At 40.1% G+C, this 22,378-nt stretch overlaps 1 protein-coding gene across 2 annotated transcripts in view; it reads right to left on the reverse strand.

Annotated features, from left to right (window-relative positions):
• LOC138193003 (acid-sensing ion channel 1-like) overlaps positions 1–19,131 on the reverse strand; it is a 48,227-nt gene extending 29,096 nt beyond the window's left edge. Inside the window, exons 1-2 of one of the 2 annotated variants that reach the window (XM_069140762.1) lie at positions 17,952–19,131; positions 12,992–13,187 (exon numbers count right to left, since the gene is read on the reverse strand). In XM_069140762.1, the coding sequence (XP_068996863.1) occupies positions 12,992–13,187; positions 17,952–18,313 (558 nt within the window). In that variant the 5' untranslated portion in view covers positions 18,314–19,131. The remainder of the gene's footprint in view (positions 1–12,991; positions 13,188–17,951) is intronic. The other variant, XM_069140761.1, reaches the window with a different exon arrangement.
• Positions 19,132–22,378: the final 3,247 nt, after the last annotated feature.

The raw sequence follows: 22,378 nt of genomic DNA on the forward strand, positions 1-22,378 counted from the left end.
GCAGAATCATTTTATCCTTTCTCTTTTCCCTTCCCTCCCCCGTCACCCTGTAAATGTCCTCTATCTGCGTCCCCACTCTCCAGTCATTTTGCATTGTATTCAGTGCAGTAAACACAAAGTGTCATCATGATAATCTTTCGAGAAAGTGCGGCATCCAGAGGAACCAAGGTCTCGACAAATCAACAATGCACCATCACCACAAAACACACAAACTTCAGTGGTGGCAGGCAGAGAAACATCTCACGGTGGCTCCCGCCACTTAATTCCACAGACGTGGCATTATTTGCTGTAGACACATTAAAAAGGAAAAACAACAGAAAGAAATGCTGCCTGCATTCAGGCTGAAGGCTAAGGCAGAGGCAGCACTGGTTAACTGATTAGCTCAGTAATTGCGGTGGAAATGCCACACTGAGGTTGATATAAAAGTGCAAAGGCACATCCAGGAAATACTAATCAGTCTCCGGGTGATTCTCCCAGGAGGCTGCTGATGTAGTTGTTGTTTTTAATGCCGCTGCCTCCCACAAAGGCACTTTATCCGAGTGTACGTTTGTGTTGCATGTGCTTACCTGTATTTGGTCTTACTGACTGGGTATTAATACTTACTATTACATATCTAATTTTACAACAGTGTTTCCACTGAAAATATTAAAAATAACTTTAATATGAGGAGCATTAATTTGGGCAAGATCTTCCTGCATATTTAAATCAACAACTAATTATAGCAGTTTCACAGTAAGGCATGCAGAGAGCCCTCCTTGTTCAAAACCTCATTACAATCCTCATTTTAGTTCCAAATAAAATGCCTCCAGCTTTTTTTTCTTCGCTCCCCTTCCTTTCATCCATTTGTCCTTGCCTCGTTCACAGTTTGTTTCTGAGTCGTGTTTCACACCTACAGTGACTAAAGTCTACATCCACACCTGTCACTACAGCTCCCGTCTGTCTTTTTTCACTTTGTCCTGCCCTCTGTCCATTTCTCCAACCTCGTTACACACTCAGACCCCGTCTGTTTGCACACACAGTTTTAATGCAGTTTAAAGACACACACAAAAAAGACATTAAAAAAAGTTTTTCTTGAAAGACAGTTTGAGCTGAGTGGAGAAGTCAGCAGCCGCCTTCTCTTTCGCTCTTTGTTTGTGTTTGTGCCAGCGCTGTTTGTACTGTGGCAGGATTATTTGATTGTTTACAGGTTTAGAGCTTGTCTGCTAACAATCAGCGGTGTTCAGTGAATGTTCCCTGACAGTGCAGGGTTATTGTGAATTGTTGTTTTGTGTGTGTATATATGTTTTTATATTCTGGTGTGGATATAGACTGAATGCCCCAACAAACCATAAGGACATGTTTCACTGTGGGGACAAAAATGGAGGTCTCCAGGGGTAGAGTCTGGGTTAGATGGTTAGGCATTTAGTTGTGATGGTTAAGGTTAGGGTAAAAGGCTAGGGAATACATAATGTCACTGAAAATCCCCATGGGGACAGTGAAAGAGGTGTGTGTGTGCGTGTGTGTGTGCATTTGACTGGATAACCTACTTTAACCACAACAACCCTTACATTCCTGTTACATAGCCAAGTTTTTTTCCACTCTGCTGCTCAGATATTCTGCATCTGTTTGTTACTGTGCTTCATTAAAACAATATCCCATTCAAAGTGAATGAACTATTCAAGTCCAATATTTCATGAAATAATGGCTGTATGGTTACATCAAATGAAAATGTCTATAATTGTGATTCAGTCTGACGTTGTAACATTTTGACTGTAACTTACATAAACTTCAGTGGGTTAAAACAACAACTGCCTGCACGTCACAATGGCCCTGTTGACGATTTTCTCTATAGGGATACAGCTGATAGACACAGTGTATCCTCCACAGTGATATAAGGATGATTGGGTGTTTGTTTATTAGAAATATCTCCTTCTTCTTAACATAAATAAACTATTTAAAACCCCTCTTGGATTAGCTGGAAAATGCTTTGTAAAAAAAAAAAAAAAAAAAAAAAAAAAAAAAAAGTATAACAGAATATGATTATCATACTTACTTACTGTAGACTAAACTAACATTACATAAAGAACAGTACACAATACATACAGTAGTTAAAATGAGAAAAACCTTACAGCAGTAAAATATACATTAATTACAGTACTAAAATTAATCCAAAAACATCAAATATAAGAGTAAAACACTGACTGGTGCATTTTCTGCTTAATACTTTTACTTTTAATACTTTAGGTAAATTTTGCTAAAACAAAATACATTCATATTTTTAAATAAGTAAAGTTTTGAATGGAGGACTTTTTACGTGTAGTAGTGTAGTCATTTTACAGTAATTGTACAGTACTTACAGGACCTAAATACTTCCTTTACCACTGCTCGGATACTTCACTAAAGTAACTTCAGCAGTAAAACAGTAAACAACAAGTACTACAATCAAAATCATACTTAAATAAAGGTACAAAAGCATCAGCAAAATACTTATTACATATAACATGAGATTATTGATACTAATGTTTCAGTGCAAATTTGATGATAGGCAATGAGATATTTTGTAAGAGATCATAAGAAAATCAAACACGTGACAGGGGGCCTTGATGAGACAGTTTTTTGTGTAGGGAGTCACAAGCCAAACAGGGGAGTGTCTGCGTAAAACAGCATAAAATATTAATGATTTCAGTACTTGAGTAACTGCACTTAGTTACTTTCCAACATTGACTTCCAAGCCCCTCTACAACATCGAACAGAAGCCTGTGGAAATGCACAATTAGCCTGATTTGGGGTCAAGCGAGTGAAGAAGAGCTCAGCAGGCTGAACTGCAGCATCATTCCTCTTCAGTGTCCTCCTCCTAAACTCTATCTAGCAGTCTGAGTCACAGCTAGCCCTTTGCCAGCCTGCCTCGAGCCCCACAGAACCCAACCCTTAAGTCACCTGCACTAATCCTCAGGATAAATAAACCATGTGAAGAGCAGTGCAGCCAACCCGTGCTATTTTCAGCCCCACGGTGCCCCCTCCTTCTTCCCCGGTCCGAAATGTCTTCATAAAAAGCGTTCCCCCCACCCCAGCCTCTAGCAAATAGAGCGTGCTCAGGCAGCATTACTGATCCGTCTCGAAACCACCTGCAGTCATAGAGACACTGTCTGCCCTTTAACTGTAAGAACAGGAAAAGATACCGCTCAAAGATGAGAGTTTTATTTGTGTTTATTTGTGAGTGTTACAGTTAAAGCAGGACAGTGAAAGGAATGACTGGGATTTTAGTGTACTTAGATAACTCATGATGTTTGCTCTCTTGTCACAAACACTACACACCTCATTTCTACTTTCATCCTTTCCTTGTCATTACACCTGTACTTATTGAGCCTCTAAACTTCCCTACTTTCCCCAAAAATACCATATGTGGTTCAGCCTCTATTGGCCTTGAGAGGATGGATAATGGGATGAAACAAAAAGGCAAAAGGGGAGAAACAAAGTAAGCAATTGACAGAAAATGAGAAATGTGGAGAAAAACAACATTTGTATGATCAAAAAAAGTATAAAAAAAAAATAAAAAAAATAAAAATATCACTGTTTTGCTTGGCTGATTGGAAAAGTTGGAGTACTGCTGAAATAGAAACAGGTTTAGTGAATAAATCATGATGTATGCAAAGCATGTGACTTGTATGTCACTCATCAGTGAAGAGAAAAGCAATGGGGCAGGAGAATACCTTGCTCAAATTAACGTAAAACAAACATAAATGCAATATTTCTGTCAGGTTTGAAGTTTAACTGGAGCTCTTTTGATTATTTCATTTGGTGGTGCCCACTTCTTCTGCAATGGCTTAATAGCACCCAAATAAAGAATTACTAGCTTACCAGCTTTTTATATCCATGAATTAAGTCCTGATATTCACATAAAAGTATATTTCAGTAAGTTTGTCATTTTTATTAAAGTGGGTAGTGACTTATTAGGTCTTCACCTTATTTGAGGTTTCACGTTGTAACTTAAGTGACACCAGGCAGACTGGCAGACTAATTTAATATGGCTTCAAAGTTGTATGCACGATGATTTACGAGCGTTTAATCTGCAGGGATGTAGGGAAAGTGAGTGTTTATGTTTCCTGCTTTAAAATATTTGTAATAAAGTTGCACTCCTGCTGTGTTGGACAGTCTCACTGCTGACAGATGGCTTTTGTGTACAGGATTACTCCCCATTATGAGCCCTGAGCATTTACCTGCCGATCTGGGTAATGTGGTTACTCTGCCCCTCAATCGGTCTTTGGAGCTGGTCAGCACTAAATACCCCCGTTCAGCACTGAGGGCAAATATTAATTTAATCCTCTCTAAGTGTGTTGAAACGTCCATCAAAGTGCTGTTGTGGAATGTGGGAATACATTTAAAAAGTAATTTCCTGTGCTTAATATCTCCGACTACACTCTTTCATCAAGATGGCTTTTCTTTATTGTTTTTTTGTTTTTAAAAACCCATGACTCCTGAATTTGGGAGTTGAAGGAGGATGGCATGGGAGCAGAGAGAACAAAGGAAAGGGCATAAGCGCGAGGTAGGGAAAGGGAGAAAGAAAGAAGAGGAGAGAGCATGACATGAAAACATAATGAGGATTGTCATGCCCATGGGGGCTGATGCAAGGAATGCACTGTGCAGGGGTTGAGATGAAGGAGGATTGCAGAAAAACGTCTAAGAGGGGAGGGAGAGAGGAGAGAAGAAGGGGATAAACATGGTGACTGAGAGGTGACATAACTTTGCCAGCTCAGCACAGGAGCATGTGACAGGTTCAGCAGCCAGGATGTGCAGAGCAGCTGTGCTGACCAACAAGCCGCTGGGCAATATGGGTGGTGGCTGTGCTTCACATCTGTCGCTTCAGGCCACAAAAACTGCAGGAAATGCAAGCCTAAGTAGATTCTTGCCAAGACAGAGATGGGCTGGAAGAGTCCGGTTCTTTTCCAGCTCCCAGCACAGTTGAAAATGTCAGAGAAATGTGAGCTGAAGATATCAGAGAAATGTGAGCTCAGTGTCACCCTCAGGGTTGCTTTAAGAGAGTTCAGGTTGGGGCTTAAGACCAGCACCAGATGAGCTTTACAGCACTCAAATGAGAACATGTAAACACACTCAATGTGTTTACAACTGCAAACACACTCAATGTGTTTACAACTGCAAACCTGCAGTCCACTGAAAACATACAGGGACACAGTGCAGAACTGAAAATGTATTTGTGATTTCAATGGAGCACAGTGGTGGTTTTGTAGGTTCTCATCCATCCCTAGAGACTATATTTTACTGCTAACTATTTTCCAAAGTATACCAGACATTCCAGATTTCCTAACTTCCAGTCCGCCATTGGTTTCAGTTCATGATAGCAGTTTGAAAATTGACTTGCAAAAGCTTTAAACCAGCTTTAGAGAAGTAATCCACCACCACAAGTCTTTATCACCTTTATGCGTTTATTCATTGTGAAAGTTACTTTAGATCTGCCACATTATGCAACTGTGAGCAGGGACTACTTCTAAAATTGCAGAGCTTTGGGAAAAGTCCATTATTAATATAATATACTGTAGATATAGAGAATTTATTGTGAGGTGACTAAAACATGCAGGAATATTCTAAAAGTTTTACATAACAGTTTTCTTAAACAGGCTTTCTCAATACAGCTTGCAAGAGTAAACATATATATATATATATTTATATATATATATATATATATATATATATAACGCAGTGACTCTCATACCACCAGCCTATCTCTCTTTTCTCTGAGGCGCAGCATGTCTTACATTTTTGTCTGCAAAACCTACAAATGCATGTTGCCTTCTTGAGACATGACAGCAGCGATCAGAGTACAGAAATTATAACACAACTGTCACGACAGCAGTGTGCTGGGAACTCACAAACACACATATATTCCCCGGCTACAGCTGTCAAAGCCTGACTTTGACAAACAAAAAAGGGCCAAGCATCAGACCAAGGGAAGCGCTTGGCAGAGTGGGACTATCGCTCTGTTCTCCTTTACTGGAGTTCACTGGTGAGTGGGTTTCTCAGTGAGCACAGTTTGCCGTCTCCTACAGAAATACCTCCGAGTCCAATTAGCAGTGATGATGCTCCTCAACTGTTGAGGAGCACAGGGAGAGCACAGTGTGCCTTCGATAACTCAGTAATAACTGCCAGAGCATTTATTCCTTCCTCAAAGTGTTGCTCTGAGTGAAGGGACACAATAACTGTCCAACACACTTGTTGGTAAATGAGGCACATAATGCAATAATAACACATTACGATGAGGGAAATTTGGTTCTCTCTGCTTCTCTTGCTTTAAAGCTCTAATAGCGTACAATATGTTTAAGCAGCAGTTTGACATTTTGGGAATTATGAAAAGTGCAAAGGAGACCACTCTCTCACACTCATATCTGTCTGGTGAATATAAGGCTCCAGACAGCAGCCGGTTAGCTGAGCTTAGTACAAAGACTAATGAATGTGTCATTTATCACTCCTTATACATTAGTTGTTTTAAAGAGGGTTGCTGGCCAGACTTCTTATCTTCAAGACTTCAGGAAGATACCGGCACTTGCCTCCAAATGGTCTAGCACATACTTCTTAAATTGTAAATTGCCTTTTTATTGTACAGATTAAACAAGCATGTTAAAAAAAAAAGGGAGGTTTAGAGATGCTACTTGGCAGATTTTGTTCGGCTTGAGCCAAGCTAGCTGTTTCCCCACAGTATTTGTGCTAAGCTAAGTTGACTGGCAGTAGCTCCACATTTAGTGCACAGACACAAGTGGAATTAATGTTCTCATGCAACTCACCACAAGAAAGCAAATAAGGGTATTTGCCAAATGTCAAACTACTCCTTTAACAATTTGGTTGGACGAATAGAAAGAAAACATCAAATCAGATTTTAATTAAACTGAAAGGAAAACTCTCAGAAGAACAACTTGAAAGCTGTCAAACTGAATCTTGTTTCAAATTGGATTCAGTTGAGTTAAAGAGTTTTCTTGTAAACAAATTCGAACAAACACTGTATCCAATTCCCTTTTTGGGGGCTTCTGTTCACTACATGGACCGACAACTGAACAACTTCTCAGCACGATAGAAAATATATTAAACAGATATTCAAAAAAAGTACTTTACTTCAGTGACAGGATGACATATCGTCATATTTCTGGATGCACCATCATCTGGAAGAGCCAACCCTTGAGGCATCTTACATCTGCAGAATCACTCTTTGTTTTGCACATAATAAGGTATGAAATTATATGTTAAAAAAAATACTGTCAATTCAGTTGAGTACTGAATCTCTATTCTCATCACAAACGGCTTCAGATAGTTTCTTATCAGCCTCTTTTCTTCGTTTGATCTTTTCACAAAGAACAGTCACTTGGGATAGCCTTCCTTCCTTATTCATCAAGCACTTTGCAATGAAACAATGAAAAGATTAACAATGCACTGCATCAAAGACGGTCTTCAAAGGAAGTGCATTTTCCAGTTTTCTGGAGCTGCGCGGTGATGTAGATAACAAAAGGAAGTTGAGAGGAGAGAAATAAAGGCCTTAAACCTCTCCAGGGGAAACACCTCTCTGCTGCCACTATGTTCTGGCCAGATGCAATTTCCTGAGCACCGTTCTGCTCTTCAAAGAGAGGAGAAATTGCTCTATAACAGTAGAGAGAAGAGCGGGTGGGGAAGGGGGGCAGTCTTGGACTCATGAGCGACATAAATGAACTACAACGTAAATTATCCATCCTCCTCAAATTAGAGAAAAACACAGAAAGGTCAATAAGATGCTTGAGCGGTAATTAGAGCTCCAACTACAGACCCTCAAACACACCAAACAAGGATTTATATGATTCATGTATGTGCATTTCATATTCCAGAGCTGAAATGAATTATTGAGGCAGAACTAATCAAACGTATGGGAGCATGTGCCCGTGACCAGAATGCTGTCTCGAATCCTATCATAGAAAAGTCATGATGCAATGTTTGGGTCAAGGAGAAGGGCACTCTGCTCAGCCAGCAACTGCAACATCATTAAAGCGCCACACAAACACAGGCTTCAGAGCTCTCAGTTCGAGGGACTGTTTGTTTAGGGAAATAAATATTTCCTCTTCTTACTGTGGAAGAATAAACTCATTAAAGGCTTTGTTATGTTTCTGTGTGCAACTTGAAGCCGTGTTGGAAGGTGGTCTCGGCCTACATAATCTGAACAGACTTGTTTTCCCGCAGAAAGTTATACTCATAAAAGCAGGGATAGCACAGGTGTCACCAACATTAACCATGGCTCTGCTCTTTTTAAGTGTCCAAGTTACATGACAGTGTGAGAGTAAGGCAGCAGGATCCTGAAACTGAAGCGGCTAAATGAATTCAGCCATCACTAATTGCATTACTTATACCAGTGCCTTCCCTGCTATAAAGTGTCACAAAATCTGTGGGGGAAAAGGCAGAGGAGATTTCAAAATAAACAAAAATACTTTAAACCACCGTGTTTGTGTAAAGTTCCTGATTTCACCACTAAAGTAAAAACAAATTGGTCAAGATTCATCTCCAGTGTAACTTCTCAAATGCTGCATTATTATTAGACATCTCTGGTAGAAAAAAAAACACCTTTGCTAAGAAATAATGACATAATATAGGCTACACTGTTAACAACTATGCACTAATCTCACTTTTTATCTCCTGATACCAGTTTTGATACCAGTGCTCAATTCTCCTTGCAGCAGCTTTAACATCTGTGTAATGCTACTTCACTGCTTTGCCTGGAAGTATTACTGTTGTTTTGAAATCAATTGAAGCATCTTCCAACCTGCTTTCGCTTTTTATTACAACTTGGAGCATTATTAAAGGCTATTAAAAGATCTTTCTTTCACAATTACTATTGTAACAACAAGAAATATAAGCAAAAAATTTAATCATATGTCATCTTTCATATTTTTTTTCTTCCAAAAACACCTACTGCAGAAAGGGGTTACAGTCCTACTGTCAGTTTGCCTTCAAGTGTGACCATTTGGAACAACTACTTACAACTAAAAACACTTTCGATTTCCAACTTGGTCAGACAGATGAATTATTTCTTAGCACAACTCGGCCTTTGACTCCAAGCACTAGAAAATGCCTATTTCCCTACCGTAAGAGAGGGACGTTTATTCATATAAGACCCTTCTAGAGCAGATGTCTCTCAATTAAAGACAAAAGCAACAGACAGTAAAGAGAGGATAAAAAAAATAGAGGGTGTCACGTGGTGCATGTAAAGCCCTTTGAGGCAAATGTGTGATTTTGAGTTATGTCAATAAAACTGCTTTCACAGATATTACAGACAGTCTAAGAGCTTAAAGGTTTAGGAACCACAACCTTGAAGGCAGAGTCTCTTTTTCCAGTTTTGATGGTGGAGTGAATAACAACTATAGAGTGTGTATAAAAAATGGATGCAGCCTTCGTTATGTCACACAGGTTTCTTGAAGAGTGGTTTTAAAGCTCAGCTCCGGGTAGCTCTTGCTGTTGCCATCTTGCCTGTGCCTGACTCAGCTTGACTTGTGGCTCATCCAAAAATGGGCATAGAGGTGGTGTGTGGACAGTGCTGAGGCAGCCAAATGAAGCCTGGTTACTGAAACCTGCAGGCAGCGAGCCAACAATGACAGCATCCACTTGTCACTCAAAGCAGCCGTGGCCTTAATTATGCACAACATAATAAAATTTCAATGGGTGAGTTACATAAAAATTCAGCCCCGTACAGTCATCATGAACGGGGAAATATCTAGAGACAAACACAGTTTTTTGTACCAAGCTGTAAACATGTTCATTTCTGCTGTAAAGTTGTACTTTTAAACATGAGGGGATTGACTTGCTTTTAGGGCGAGCCTCAAGTGGTAATTTGAGGAACTGCAGTTTTTGGCATTTCAGCGTTAGTATCCTTTTTCAGCCTCGGAGGTTGCTGCTTTGAAACAGCCAACCATCCTGGATCGGAAGACTTTAGAGGCCTACTGGTGATACAGTGCTGTAGCAACTCTGCATGGCTGTGACCACACAGGGCTTTAAAAGTGATTTGAAATTTGAAGAGGGGACAAAAGAAAGGAGAAGAAAATAGATGAGAGCTGCTACTTGCTACCAGACACATCTGATAAATGACATACTCTAATCTTGCTGTTACAAACTACATGCTGAGACATAAAACAGGCATCTAGTCGTTTTGCTTTCACGGGGTGAGCACGAAAAATAGAAAAATTGCTCATAAGCAGAAAAATCACTTCAAAGCTACTTCAGTGCAGCTGCTGAATACATGGCAGTGTGTAGAGCTCCTCTTTGGTGTCATTGTGTTTGAATGCATTCCCCCGTTAATCTCCTTGGCCTGTTCAAACAAGCTTGTTCTTAATGAGCTCTCTTGGTTAAATCAAGGTAAAAACCCTGGGATACAAAGCAGTTCACCCACTAAACAAAGTAACATGTTATTGGCCACCTATTGGGCAATATCCACTAGATAATAATACCACCGATGTCCACTGAAGATAAATGTGAGTCTTGTTGGGAATAAAACTGACCACTAAACTTAATCCAATCTACTCAGTGAGGCTGCTGTGTGGAATGATCAATGTTTAGCTCCAAATTAGAAAACACGTCAGATTCCAGTAACTGTTGGCTTCAGTGTTTCGGTGCGCCGGCAGCAACAGCAGGGTTTTATTGCATCGACATTACAGCCAGTCTGCAGGGGAAACCTCGGAGTCATTCAGTCGGACATATATAATGTCAGCGGACTGCTTAAACACTTTTCTTTGACCAACACCACTGCATTATTCCACAACGGTTCCATTTCAAAGGACAGCCCTTCACAATGCTGCTTCTTTTTTGTTTTGAAGCAGAAAATAATAACGCTAAAGAGATAAAAAGGTAAACACAAAGCCATAGAGACTCAAGTAAATAAATAAAAAGCTCCAAGCAATGTTTAATCATACATTTCAAGAAGGACACATGCAGAGGTGATCAAAAAAAGAAAAAGAAGAATCAGTCATGCAAGTGTAAATAAGATTTTGTACTGTAAATGTCCACCCGCACCAGTGAATAGAAGACATCTACTGTTTGCCAACAGAACAAGAGTACAGTGACAAATGTCACCAGAGAAGATTTCAAACTAGCAGCATGGACAGAAAAAACACAGCAGGAATCTTCAGAAAACCACATTCCTTTTCTTATCGTTCATTCAGAGGTTTGTTTGTTCTTCGCAGTGTGGTGTTCGTTCTTCTTTGACCCATTCCGTTATAAATAAATGATCTTATGATTTTAGAACATGTGTTGTCTGCAGTGTGCAAACACTTAGCACCAAATCAAAGGCCCTGTTAGTATAAAAAGTGACCTATATTTTGCAGTGTAAAGCTTGCACTTTTCCTATTTTCATTGCAAGAAAAACAAAATCCACAATAAACAATCTACAACAAATTAAGAGATTTAGGGTTTAATTTATTATTCTGCAATGATAGCGCGCGCCCCCCCCCCCTAACTCTTCTGTATATGGTGTATATGTTTGATTGTGACTGACGGTTTATTTGGGGCAATTTTTGTAATAATAGTTTGTAATATAACTTTAGTTTCAATGGTTACCCAGCAGTTGAATAGCCAAGATGCCTGCAGCTTAACATAATTGTGATTGGCACCTTGACCGGGTCCCCCACACACAAACACACAACCACTCCAGATAAGTCTTGCAAGGCAGACAACTGCTGTGACTCAACTTCCATCCTGTAAACCAGCCTTGGATCAGCACCATGGACAGTGTCTGCAGCAGTGGTGCTGATCTAAGGTGCTACTCTAACAGTCTGCCCTGGACTTAAACCAACACAACCTAATTTCTCTAATGACCAGACTGTCTATTTGATGAAGAGCTTCCAGCTAAAAATGCTGAACTGTTCAGAAAAATTGACAATGTCAACATAAGTTATCACAAATGACCATTTCCCAGAATGCCTCCTTACTTTGTTACTTTTGAGAATAAAGCTACCAAATTGAATAGGCCTAAGTAATGGATAAAAAATAATAAGCAGTTTTAAAGCATTGCAATAAAGAAAAATAAAGAAACATAAAGGCTATGACTCAAAACCACAAGTGTTAGACATAAGGTGGGACGGTGGTACATAAATGGAGCAATCAGTAATGAGTCCAGTAATATTGTTGCACTGTTGATATTTACACCATTGCAAGGTGCTCTGGCCATTACTTAGTCACATCTGTGATTTGAGCAAGGGGGAGGACCAACAAAATGACCACCAGATAGGTGCACCTACGTACGTTACAAACTTAGGGAAAACACTACAATAGTTTACTCAATAGCGAGAAGTAAATTCAGATTTCAGACACTTCACTGAAAGTTGTCAAGTGGTCCCTCTTACATCTATAAAACAGAGTATTACATTGTGGAATTGTTGGTGAATATGCTATGGAAAGTACTTTTGAGAGCACTGTATAGTATGAGATGACTTCACACACATGAAGTGCTCAAATAAAATGGATGGCAGTAAATGTAGTGTGCAATAGTGTAAGTAGGGAGTGATTTCAGAGACAGATGGAGTGTACAGGACTGCTGATTATTCAGTATGGCAAAGCACCTGGGTCAGCATGTGTGCACATAAACGTGCACACATTTAGCAAAAGTAAATGGTTTGCTAAAAACCATGAATGCCTTGTGTAATTGGAACAAAGTTTAACGCTGAGCGACTGTTTACTATCGACTTGGACATGTGAGGGTCAACAATTCTGTGCTCGTTAAATGCAGCACTATAGTTATTAAGCTTCCAAGTTTAATTATCTTTAATAACAGATCAGTTGACATGGGACATCTGTGTTTGCTTGCTTTTGCCAGCACTTCTGGACTTTTAAGTCAGATATGTCGACGCTTTCAGAAAAATTCTACTTTTCTAGCTGCAATTACAGCTCGGATGAAGACATGAGTGCTATTTACAAGTTGGAAACTGGTAATTACACCAACAATGTGGCTTGAGCATAATCCCTTAATTATCATCCGATCAAATCGTCTTCAGAGATGACTTACCACTTTGAAGTCCTCCGCTCTGCACTCGGAGCCGTGGAAGTGGCAGGAGAGCAGCATGTCGTTGATGTCGTGACCGGTGCGGTCGTAGAATTCCCGCATGTTAAAGGGTCGCGGCTTGAAGTTGTGGAAGTCGGCTTTGACCTTCAGGCTCTCCAGGACGCTCTCCTCCACAAGGTGAAGGTCCCTGATCTCATACCTGCAATAAAACAGACAAAGAGGTCCATAAAATGTTCGTTTCCTTTACAAATGGAAATTTCATGACATGTAATTTGGTAAGGATTGAAGAACTTGATTGAACGGTTCATCGTAACAGTAAATAATCTCTGCCTTCTGATAAAGTAGACTTCGTAAAAAGTGAGTTTCAGCATCGTAGCATTTTAGTGAACTTTTGCTCCGCTCAACCAGAGCTAAAAATAATGGAGCCCCGAATGAATCAAAAGGGACAGAGCACAGACAATAAAAATGTACAAGATGGTTTTTCTGTGGCATTTTGTGGCTCTCAAATGAGAAGCACTACCAGAGTGTGAAGCTTTATTGGAGAGTACATAATAAAGTTCCGATAGGAGCTGTGCAGGCCCATAAACCAAGCCGTCCATCCACCGTCAACGCAGCAGCTCCGGGCTACACTTCCATTCCAGTCTCACTTATATGGATTCAAACTTTGGAAAGATGTGCTCGCATTTACGTTGACTTGATTTCTTTTGGTCATGACAACATTCGGTTAAACTTTCATGTGAATTTTTAAACTGCATAACCCCTTCAAAAGTAAGTCTGACTAAATTATTAAAGGCCTGGCAGAGGTATAGTAAAAAGAAACGGAATTTTTAGCAGGAGTGAAATCATCACTAAACGTCAGTGTAACAGTTCAGCTGGTAGCTCAAACCATAACAGAAGTACCACCATGTTTGACCGATGAGCTGTTATGCTGCAGGTCACAAGTCCTTTTTCCTCCACATTTTCCTCTTTCCATCACTTTGACAGAGGTGGATTTTTGTTTCAGTCAAGAAGCCTTCTCTTTGTCATTGACAAGGAAACATGTGCGCAGCACTTTTTCACTTGCTGTGCAAAGCTAAGGGAGGGTTTTCTTCTTCTGGTCATCCACAAGGCTTGCACTCCTTATAATACCAGTTGTTGTTTTTTTTTGCTATTTTCTAGTTTTCCTGTGCAAACCTGCTATTTTAGAATAAACCCTGTTGTTAATTTTGAAAAGTCTCGATCTCCAGATTTATCCTTTTTCAGCCTCATTATCATCTTCTTCACTTGCACGGTCACCTCTCACGCTGACAGACTGCTCCAACTCAATCAAGCTTTCCCAACTTTCAATTGACTCTGTGCCTCTTGTGAGCTTCATTGTCCATGAAGTAATAACACATAGCTGACTAAGACACATTTAGCAGCCAAGTGTCCAATTACTTCTGAACCCTTGCAATTTGGGCCAACTCAAATTAAAGCTAAGGGTTTAATGTGGTATCCATTGTGTTAGATTGAATGCACTGAAGCACAAAGCCTGAAGAACAAAAAAAAAAAAAAGTGTGAATATTCAAATACTTAGTCTGGACCGCACCTACCAGCTAGTCACTAACTGTGTCTGTCTGCTGTTTGGTGCTAAGCAGGTGGTGTGCGCTGGATTTTTAACGCTATGACAGCAGTGATAGTGAACTGGATGAGTACAGCTATTGGCTGATTTGACTATATTTAGGTCCTCTTTCACTTTTGATTCCTAACTATAATAAACCCCTTTTACGTTGTCATTTGAGACATTGTTATTGTTAAAATATAAATTATAGCCACTTTATGCTGAATAGCAAATGTCAGCTCGCTAACCAAATACTAAACATCAGAATGTTAGCATCCTCGTTGTGGGCATTTTAGCCGAGACAACGTGGACAGAAATCGTTGGTCGCGTTTGTGCGTCATTGGATTTTTTTTAATTTCTTTTTAATGTATAATATAATGTATAAAAAAAAAAGTATCAAGTGGCTTTGTTAGTGTCCATACACTTGTCATTATATAAAGCATGTCCTCAAAAAGTTCATATTTTGGATATTGTAATATTGACATACTACAACTGTCTCTCCCGAGACTTAAATTAAAAACTCCATTACAGTGATGTCCTACAATATAACATTTATTATATTGTTCAATGAAATGAAATGTCATGTTTTACAATATACTGTGCCCAACACTAATGATCTAGTAACTACAATTCTTGCATGGTTACATCTTCTTGCTTAAGTACGAGCGACCTGACAGCTTGATATTCTGTTACATTATATTAGTTTTGTCGTTTTTTAACGAGACTTAGGATAAAAGGCCGGAGAGTAACTGAGCAGGGAGCCAGACAACCCACATCACATGCAGCATTATCGGTAGCACTGGAAAATTTTCCTTTCATTTAATGGAGCTCACAAAAATCTGTCCATGCTGCCTTCTAATAAAAGAGAGCAGAATAGCTGTAAATGCAGCCGCTCTCTACCCTCGCTGTGATCTCCCACTGTGCTATTATTAAAAATGTCACCATTTTAATGGACTCACCAAAGAGAACATTGCTTGGCATTTTTTTCCTCGAACACGGCTTCAAATGAAATCCCTTTTAGAAATTTCTCATATGAATGTCCTGTTATGTTAATATGCTCTTTTATTGATGTTTTGTGAAACATACTATTCATAAACCCCATGTGTTTTTATGCACTACTTGAATAAAAATTAGATTCTGCTGCCTACTTTATTTCAACCAGAACTGGTAATATGATAGGTGTAATTACACACATCAAGCTATTAAATTTCTTATAAAGCTTTGAACTGGGTGCAGTAATCCTTTTTGATTTTCATTTTCTTGACGGTAGAGGGAAATCTAACACTCCAACTGAAGTCTTCTAAACATTAAATCAATAACAGCTGGCCTCATTGTGGTTTAAAAATCAGTTTATAGATTTCTTGTGACATTAGGATTGGGCTAAACCCCATTAGGACCGAGGCGGGGAGTGTTTTTGTTTGATTGAAAGAGAGCTTAATTGAGGAGAGGCATTGACTCCCCACTGTTTGTATAGAGGACAAACCTGCAAAGACAGCACTTATGAGATGAAATCCCATAAGCACAAGCTGACGGGATCGTCGAAGGCTGACACTTCAGCATGTGTGCAGCTTAAATATCAAGCCACAAGACATTTCCCAGACCAATGACTCCAAACATGGGAAGTGGGCAGAGAAGAGCCTTAAATGGATTTCATGCCACAAGCACTTTCATTTCTAGCTGGGGATGGGGAGGGGTGGGGGTGTAACCGCTAAGTGTGCCATTGCATCGCTTCTCTACCTTGCCAAGGGAGGCAGGATAATGAGCACTAAACCCACTTCAGAATGGAAGAGTTGAGATGAGCACATTGAGAAGGAAACTTAGTGGGAAATTTATCCCTTTTCTGCTTTGGTGTCCTACTTTGAAAATTCATCTACGTGAACTGCTGCTTGAGATGTGAGATTAGGAAATGTGTTCATGTGGAGAAATCCAGATGGCATGTGTTGATTATCAGCCACGACAGCATCACAGGAAAAAAAAAGTCAAATTTGAGTGTTCAATCTGGGATATTCATTAAAGATTTAGGATGGATTTTGGCTGTATACCCACATAACAGCAAAGCCACCAGAGGACTTTGGCTCTGCATGCTGAGTCTTGTCCTCGATCTCTTTTGCAGACAGCATGTCCGAAGTTCACCACATCTGAGCGCTGAGCTTATAGTCTTCTATGCTTTTGATCACTCAGACGACACACGGTCAACACTCTTTAAATACTGTCGAGCATTAACTGCGGGGAATGACAATGTAATTGTTTAATTCTTGCTGCCTCGGTTGACATTTGAAAAAATATTACAACACCACAGGGAAAGTAAGCAAACAGGGTTAGTCGCAGTCTCCTCTCTCTCTCTCTCTAAGACCTTTGTTTTTCCTCCTCTGCTTCTTGAAATGCCCTGTGCAAGATCTTTTTTACTGTATGTACATTTATTTATTCAAAACCATTCTTTTAGCATGCTATCTATAAAGTAGTATCCTGGACAGCTCAGATTAAAGGTGGATTTAATGTGCAGGAGTGGAGTCTCTTTGCAGATTTGCTGAAGTTTCAAAGACACAAGGATTCAAATGTATAAATGACAAAAATACCCAGAGCATCTGCCATTTCACTTGTAATCAAAAGGAAGAAGACTCTCTGCATCTTTTGCTCCTGTGTACAGAAGATGCTTTTGCCATCCCCAGTTTCCTTCAGCTGCACCAACGAGACAGCTGAAGCTTTCAGAATAAAATGCCTCAGTTAATTCAAGCCTGCTTTCTGAGCAATGACTGACTCATCAAGGTAAAAACTATTAGAGCTTATTGGATGGGAGACCAAATTGCCAGTGTTGGATGAAGTATTCAGTCGTTTACTTAAGTAACAATGGCACTCTGTAAAACACTGCATTACAAGTCCAGCACTGAACGTATTATCATGCCATGTCATTATTAAAATGATCAAAGTTAAAACTATTAGCCTGTCAATAATTAAAGATGGATTAATGTGTAAGCAGCATTTTATTGTTAATTTTAACAATTTCACTTATTAGATGGTTGAATCTATAACTGTATTTTATACGAACATTGCTGTAAGTGTTGTAAGTGACCACTAATTTTAGCTACATCTAGTCCACAGTGCAACATTTCTCTCTGAATCGCAGAGTAAAAGTATAGGCATAAAACAGAACTACAAGTAAATACCTGAATTTTGTACTTGTAGTTTACTTGTTGTAGTTGTAGTTTCACAGTGTTGACACAGTGAAGAAAAAGGGAGGAAAGTTTCTATTAAGAGATGCTCACATGATAAAGGACAATATAAAAAAGATAAAGTATACAAAAAATAAGAGCCACATGCAGCAGTAACAGCTCAGGACTTTGTATTCTGGTCCTGATTTTTTTAAAATCAGATATAAATGGCTACCTCTGGTTGAGCAGTGCCAGCAACTCCCCTGCATGGTATAGGTCGTTGCGCGTCACCCGGCTGAACCTGAACGCGTTCAGGTTGCAAAAAGTGACCGCGGGAAACGTCATGATCGGGGTCGTGACCTCATCCAGTTTGGTGACGTGCGGGTACTCGAGGTAGAAGTGGATCCGATCGACGCAAACGTACAGCAAGAAGGTCAGAGAGCCCAGGAAAAAGACGACCCATAGGCAGCGTTTGATGCAGAACCGCTCGTACGTGAAGATGTGAGAGATTCCGTGCAGGGTTGAGCTGTGCGCAAAAACTTCTATGGGTGGAGGTTGATTCGAGTCCATTTCTTCGGGTTCTACTTTGAGATCCATTGTCACTGTGCAACACGCTCAATCTGAATGCCGAAAACAGCTTCAAAACACTCGCTGTAACAGAAACTGTGCAAATAATTCATTCACCTGTGGCATAAACTGTCATTACCCATCCGGACAGGTACAAAGATAAACACTCGTTCACCTGGTGCGGTTTGCTCGCCATCACTCATGCGGACTGGTAGAAAAACATTTTGAGCAATCGCCGCTCTTTCGAAAAAAAAAAGTCAGACGAGCGGGAATTGTGTGCAGAAGTAACGCATTTCACAGAAGCTGGCACGCAAAAGCGGCATGCATAATCAAGATGCCAAAGCGAAGGTCCATTACCACTGCGCTACTGTGATGTTTTGCAGGTCTCTCACTGGGGTGCAGTAAACCAAAGAAAGAGATGGATTGACAAAGAGTTTCATCAGCCTGTGAATTCGCTGGTCGATTATAAGTCCAGTGAAGCACACATCATTCCTGCACGCCAGCAAGAAGAAACCGGGAGCCCGGAGAGAGAGAGAGAGAGAGAGAGAAAGAAATCCTTTTTGACACTTCAGCTCATTTACGGAGTTCTTCAGTTCCGCCGCACGCAGGTCCCCCCTTCAATCCGCAGATTTTCAGGTCAGATCAGGAGATGCTGTCCACTCAGGAGCCGGACACTGTGTTTAAGGAGTCAGTCGGCTGGGTGTTGTGGTCAGTGGCGAGTCGTGAGGTTTCCTCTGCTCCTGTTTGTGTCTGCCAGCAGCAGTGGCGGCGGCGGCGGACGGGAGGAGAGGAGAGGAAAGGAGAGGAGAGGAGAGGAAAGGAGAGGAGAGGAGAGGAGAAGAGAGGAGAGGAGAGGAGAGGAGCGCGCACTGACGCTCTGCTGCTCACCTGAGTTACTGTAGTTTTTTGTCTTCACTACACAAGACCGCAGCCCGAGTCCAAACACACAGAGAGAGAGATAGAGATGCAGAGAGAGACAGAGAGAGGCGTTAGAGTATTTGTTATCCTGTGATCTATTTCATTCCCGAACATGCAAATTATTTGGTAATGATAATGTCAACATGAATGCAAGTAAAGCTAATTTATATTTGAGAGATTTGTGGGGATTTTAGCAAGCGATAAGCTCCTCTAGATTTTGATGACACGAAGCAAAAATGTTCTAAAATTTAGAAAGAATATCACCAAGAAGAGGTAACTTCAGGAGACAAATTGTGAAAAGTTTAAAGTTTTAAAACTATCAACAGATAAAGTGACAAGATCCCAACAAACCAAATGTGAGAGAGTACGAGTTTGTGTTGGACGCTGTGGGACACTGTGGGACACATACAGTACATGCTGAGAAGTGGTCCAAAATGTTGATGTCTATCTATCTTGGAACATAAAAACCCACAATAGACAATGCAGGTTACAGGTTAATAAGCCTTGGAAGCCTGAAGCCTAAAGGAATGCAAAATTCCAGACTCCCAGGTTATGTATAAACAATAAGTATAAAACTAAGGAAGATTGGGACTGTTCTTAATATAGGTAAAAAAAAAAATTCAATTCAGTTTGTTGTAGCTGCATGACCAGATTTTGTGTTGAGTACTAGAGCTAGAGGTCTAGAGCTAAATAAAGTGCGGGACATCGTCTCCCTATGTGGGACAAGGAATAAAGATGTTCCACATTGACTGGGACACCTTGTCACCCTAACCTACGGAGCCCCTAAAGGGTCACGGGGGAGGATTTTTTGACGGCTACTTTTGCGTGCCCTCGCAATACTTTTGCGTTACCACGCAGTATGTTTTGCGTCCCCTTGCAATACTTTTCCTCTTCTATTTTCTCTGAGCCATATGTCTGTTTGCATTCAGCTGCTCTGGTCTACGAAGCCCCTAAAGGGTTACTGGGGAGGATTATTTTCAGGACTACTTTTGCGTTCCCACGCGATACTTTTCTTCCTCCGTTCCCTCTGAGCCATATGTCTGTTTGCATTCAGCTGCTCTGGTCCTCATGAGCAGTAGTGTGTTGTTCCATGTCAGCTATAACACTCAGATACTAAGGGAATTAGAGACGGTGTGACAAGTTAATGCATTTAGTGCTCTTTCATGTTAAAAGGCCGATCCCCGACTGTATTCAGCTTCTTGTTGTGAGCAGAGCTGCAGCTGCTCTGTCTGCCTGAGTGACAGTTCACTGCTTTTTACACATCTAGACCACATTGGTCCTGGTCCGGATCTAAAACTATTATACTTAGACAGGTCAAACCTGGACTAGATTATCATAAACTGTGTCATTTCCCTTAACCTGTCCCCTTAAACGCTGATTTGAAAGCTAAGAATTAGAAGCTGATTTAATTCCTTGGTTTTTACAATTACGGACACATCCCGTCATAGGAACATCGCAAATGCCAATTGGAACATCTAGAAATATCCATAACACTACAGCCTGAACCACAGCAGCACTTAAAGTCCAAACAATAACCAATATAACCCCAGCTTCACCCACAGACAGACAGAGCAGCTGTCTCCCCCGTGACCCTTCAGGGGCTTCGTAGACCAGATGACGAGCTAAGTGGTAGTTGATTGGCAGTTGAAATTAGCAAAAACAGCAACCAAAAAGAAAACATAAGACAGTAAACTGCTGTGAAGACCAAATAGAAATAAGAGTGCTGAAATTATTGAACCGTTCAACAAATTCTTTTTTTTTCTCAAGACAATGGAGATTAATTAAATACACCCTCAGACTGGACTTGAAATGTGAAGCTAAACTAATGTGCTAAATAACAACGTCCAACGAAGCAGTGTCTCTAAAATATTCAAGGTCCTCGCTGCCCATTCAAACGGCTATAATTCATATTTTGAAGATAATGTATTATTGAAACCTAAAAACAACAATGTGAGACTGAAGGATGTTGCTATGGGAGAGTTATCACCTGAGTCTACGGCTCTCTTTGTGAGTGTGATGAGTCTCTGCCGTCTCATGTCTAAGTTGGAGCTCATTGTTTGTCAGTCACGCCCGCGGTTTTATCTCCAATTTCTGGTGTTGTGTTTTGTAACTTCCAGTCGCTACTGGCCATGTTAAATTGTGAAAAGTCAAAGTGAAAAACTCTTTTAAAATTTAAAAATGCACTGTCTGCCATAAAAATAATAAACATCAAACATAGGTAACAACACTTATAGTGAGGCTGGGTGCTGTGAAGAACACTTGGGTACTGCACCTAAGTGTTAAAATGGTAGTTAACTTGCTTGTAGATAGCTTAACTAGCTGTGTTGCATTAGTTTGACTTTTTGGTGGTGAAAATATTCAAGTGCACTTGAATATTGTTAATAACGTAGTCACATTGAGTTGCCTCTTTTTGAATTAGTTTCAGACCAACACAAATTTCCCTAACAAAACATTGAATCTAACTATGTAATATATATTATTACCCAAATTATTTGGCCATATTATTTCTGCTTTAGCTTCTGACATAATAACTAAACTCCGCCTAAAAGTAAATTTGGATGAAGACATATATTTACACTCGTTTTGAGTGGCTATGTTCACGCCATTTCTGTCATAATATCACACTGTTAAAGACATTAAAAAAGCATGAAAACCCACACACTGACCAGTTTTCATGAATAAATACAGTATCAACCATATCATCTGTATGAAGGAGAACTATCTAATAAGCATCACTAAATAGTAGCTAAGGGTTGACAGACTGCTGTAAAAGAAATTTAAGCTTCTTATTTTCTTCCAGCTGTCATTCCTTCACGCTGTATATATTATAAACTGGTCAGATATCTGCTAAAAATGCAGGTGCAAAGTAATCACAAGCAGGAGCTGTCAAATCTACACAATGTGACCGACCTATGCTACAGACAGGGCTTTAAAAGACAAAATTACAAGGTTGGAGCACTTGTTGCTGAAACACGAGGCCAGTAATGATGTTGTTTTCAGCCAAAGCGGGCTGATTTCAATAGAAAGCAATCCCATTGTACACAAATTTTTCAGCCCCAAACGTCAGACAAACAGAGTTGGCGACTATTCTGAAGGTTTTTCCATATTGGCAGAGATTAAAAACAGAGATAAAAAGGCATAAATATTGGCCCTACATTCAGCAGGAACTCCAAATGA

This window comes from Embiotoca jacksoni, unplaced genomic scaffold, assembly GCF_022577435.1.
Source record: "Embiotoca jacksoni isolate LCO1_2020_lvr unplaced genomic scaffold, fEmbJac1.0.p SCAF_9, whole genome shotgun sequence".
Taxonomy (NCBI): Eukaryota; Metazoa; Chordata; class Actinopteri; family Embiotocidae; genus Embiotoca; species Embiotoca jacksoni.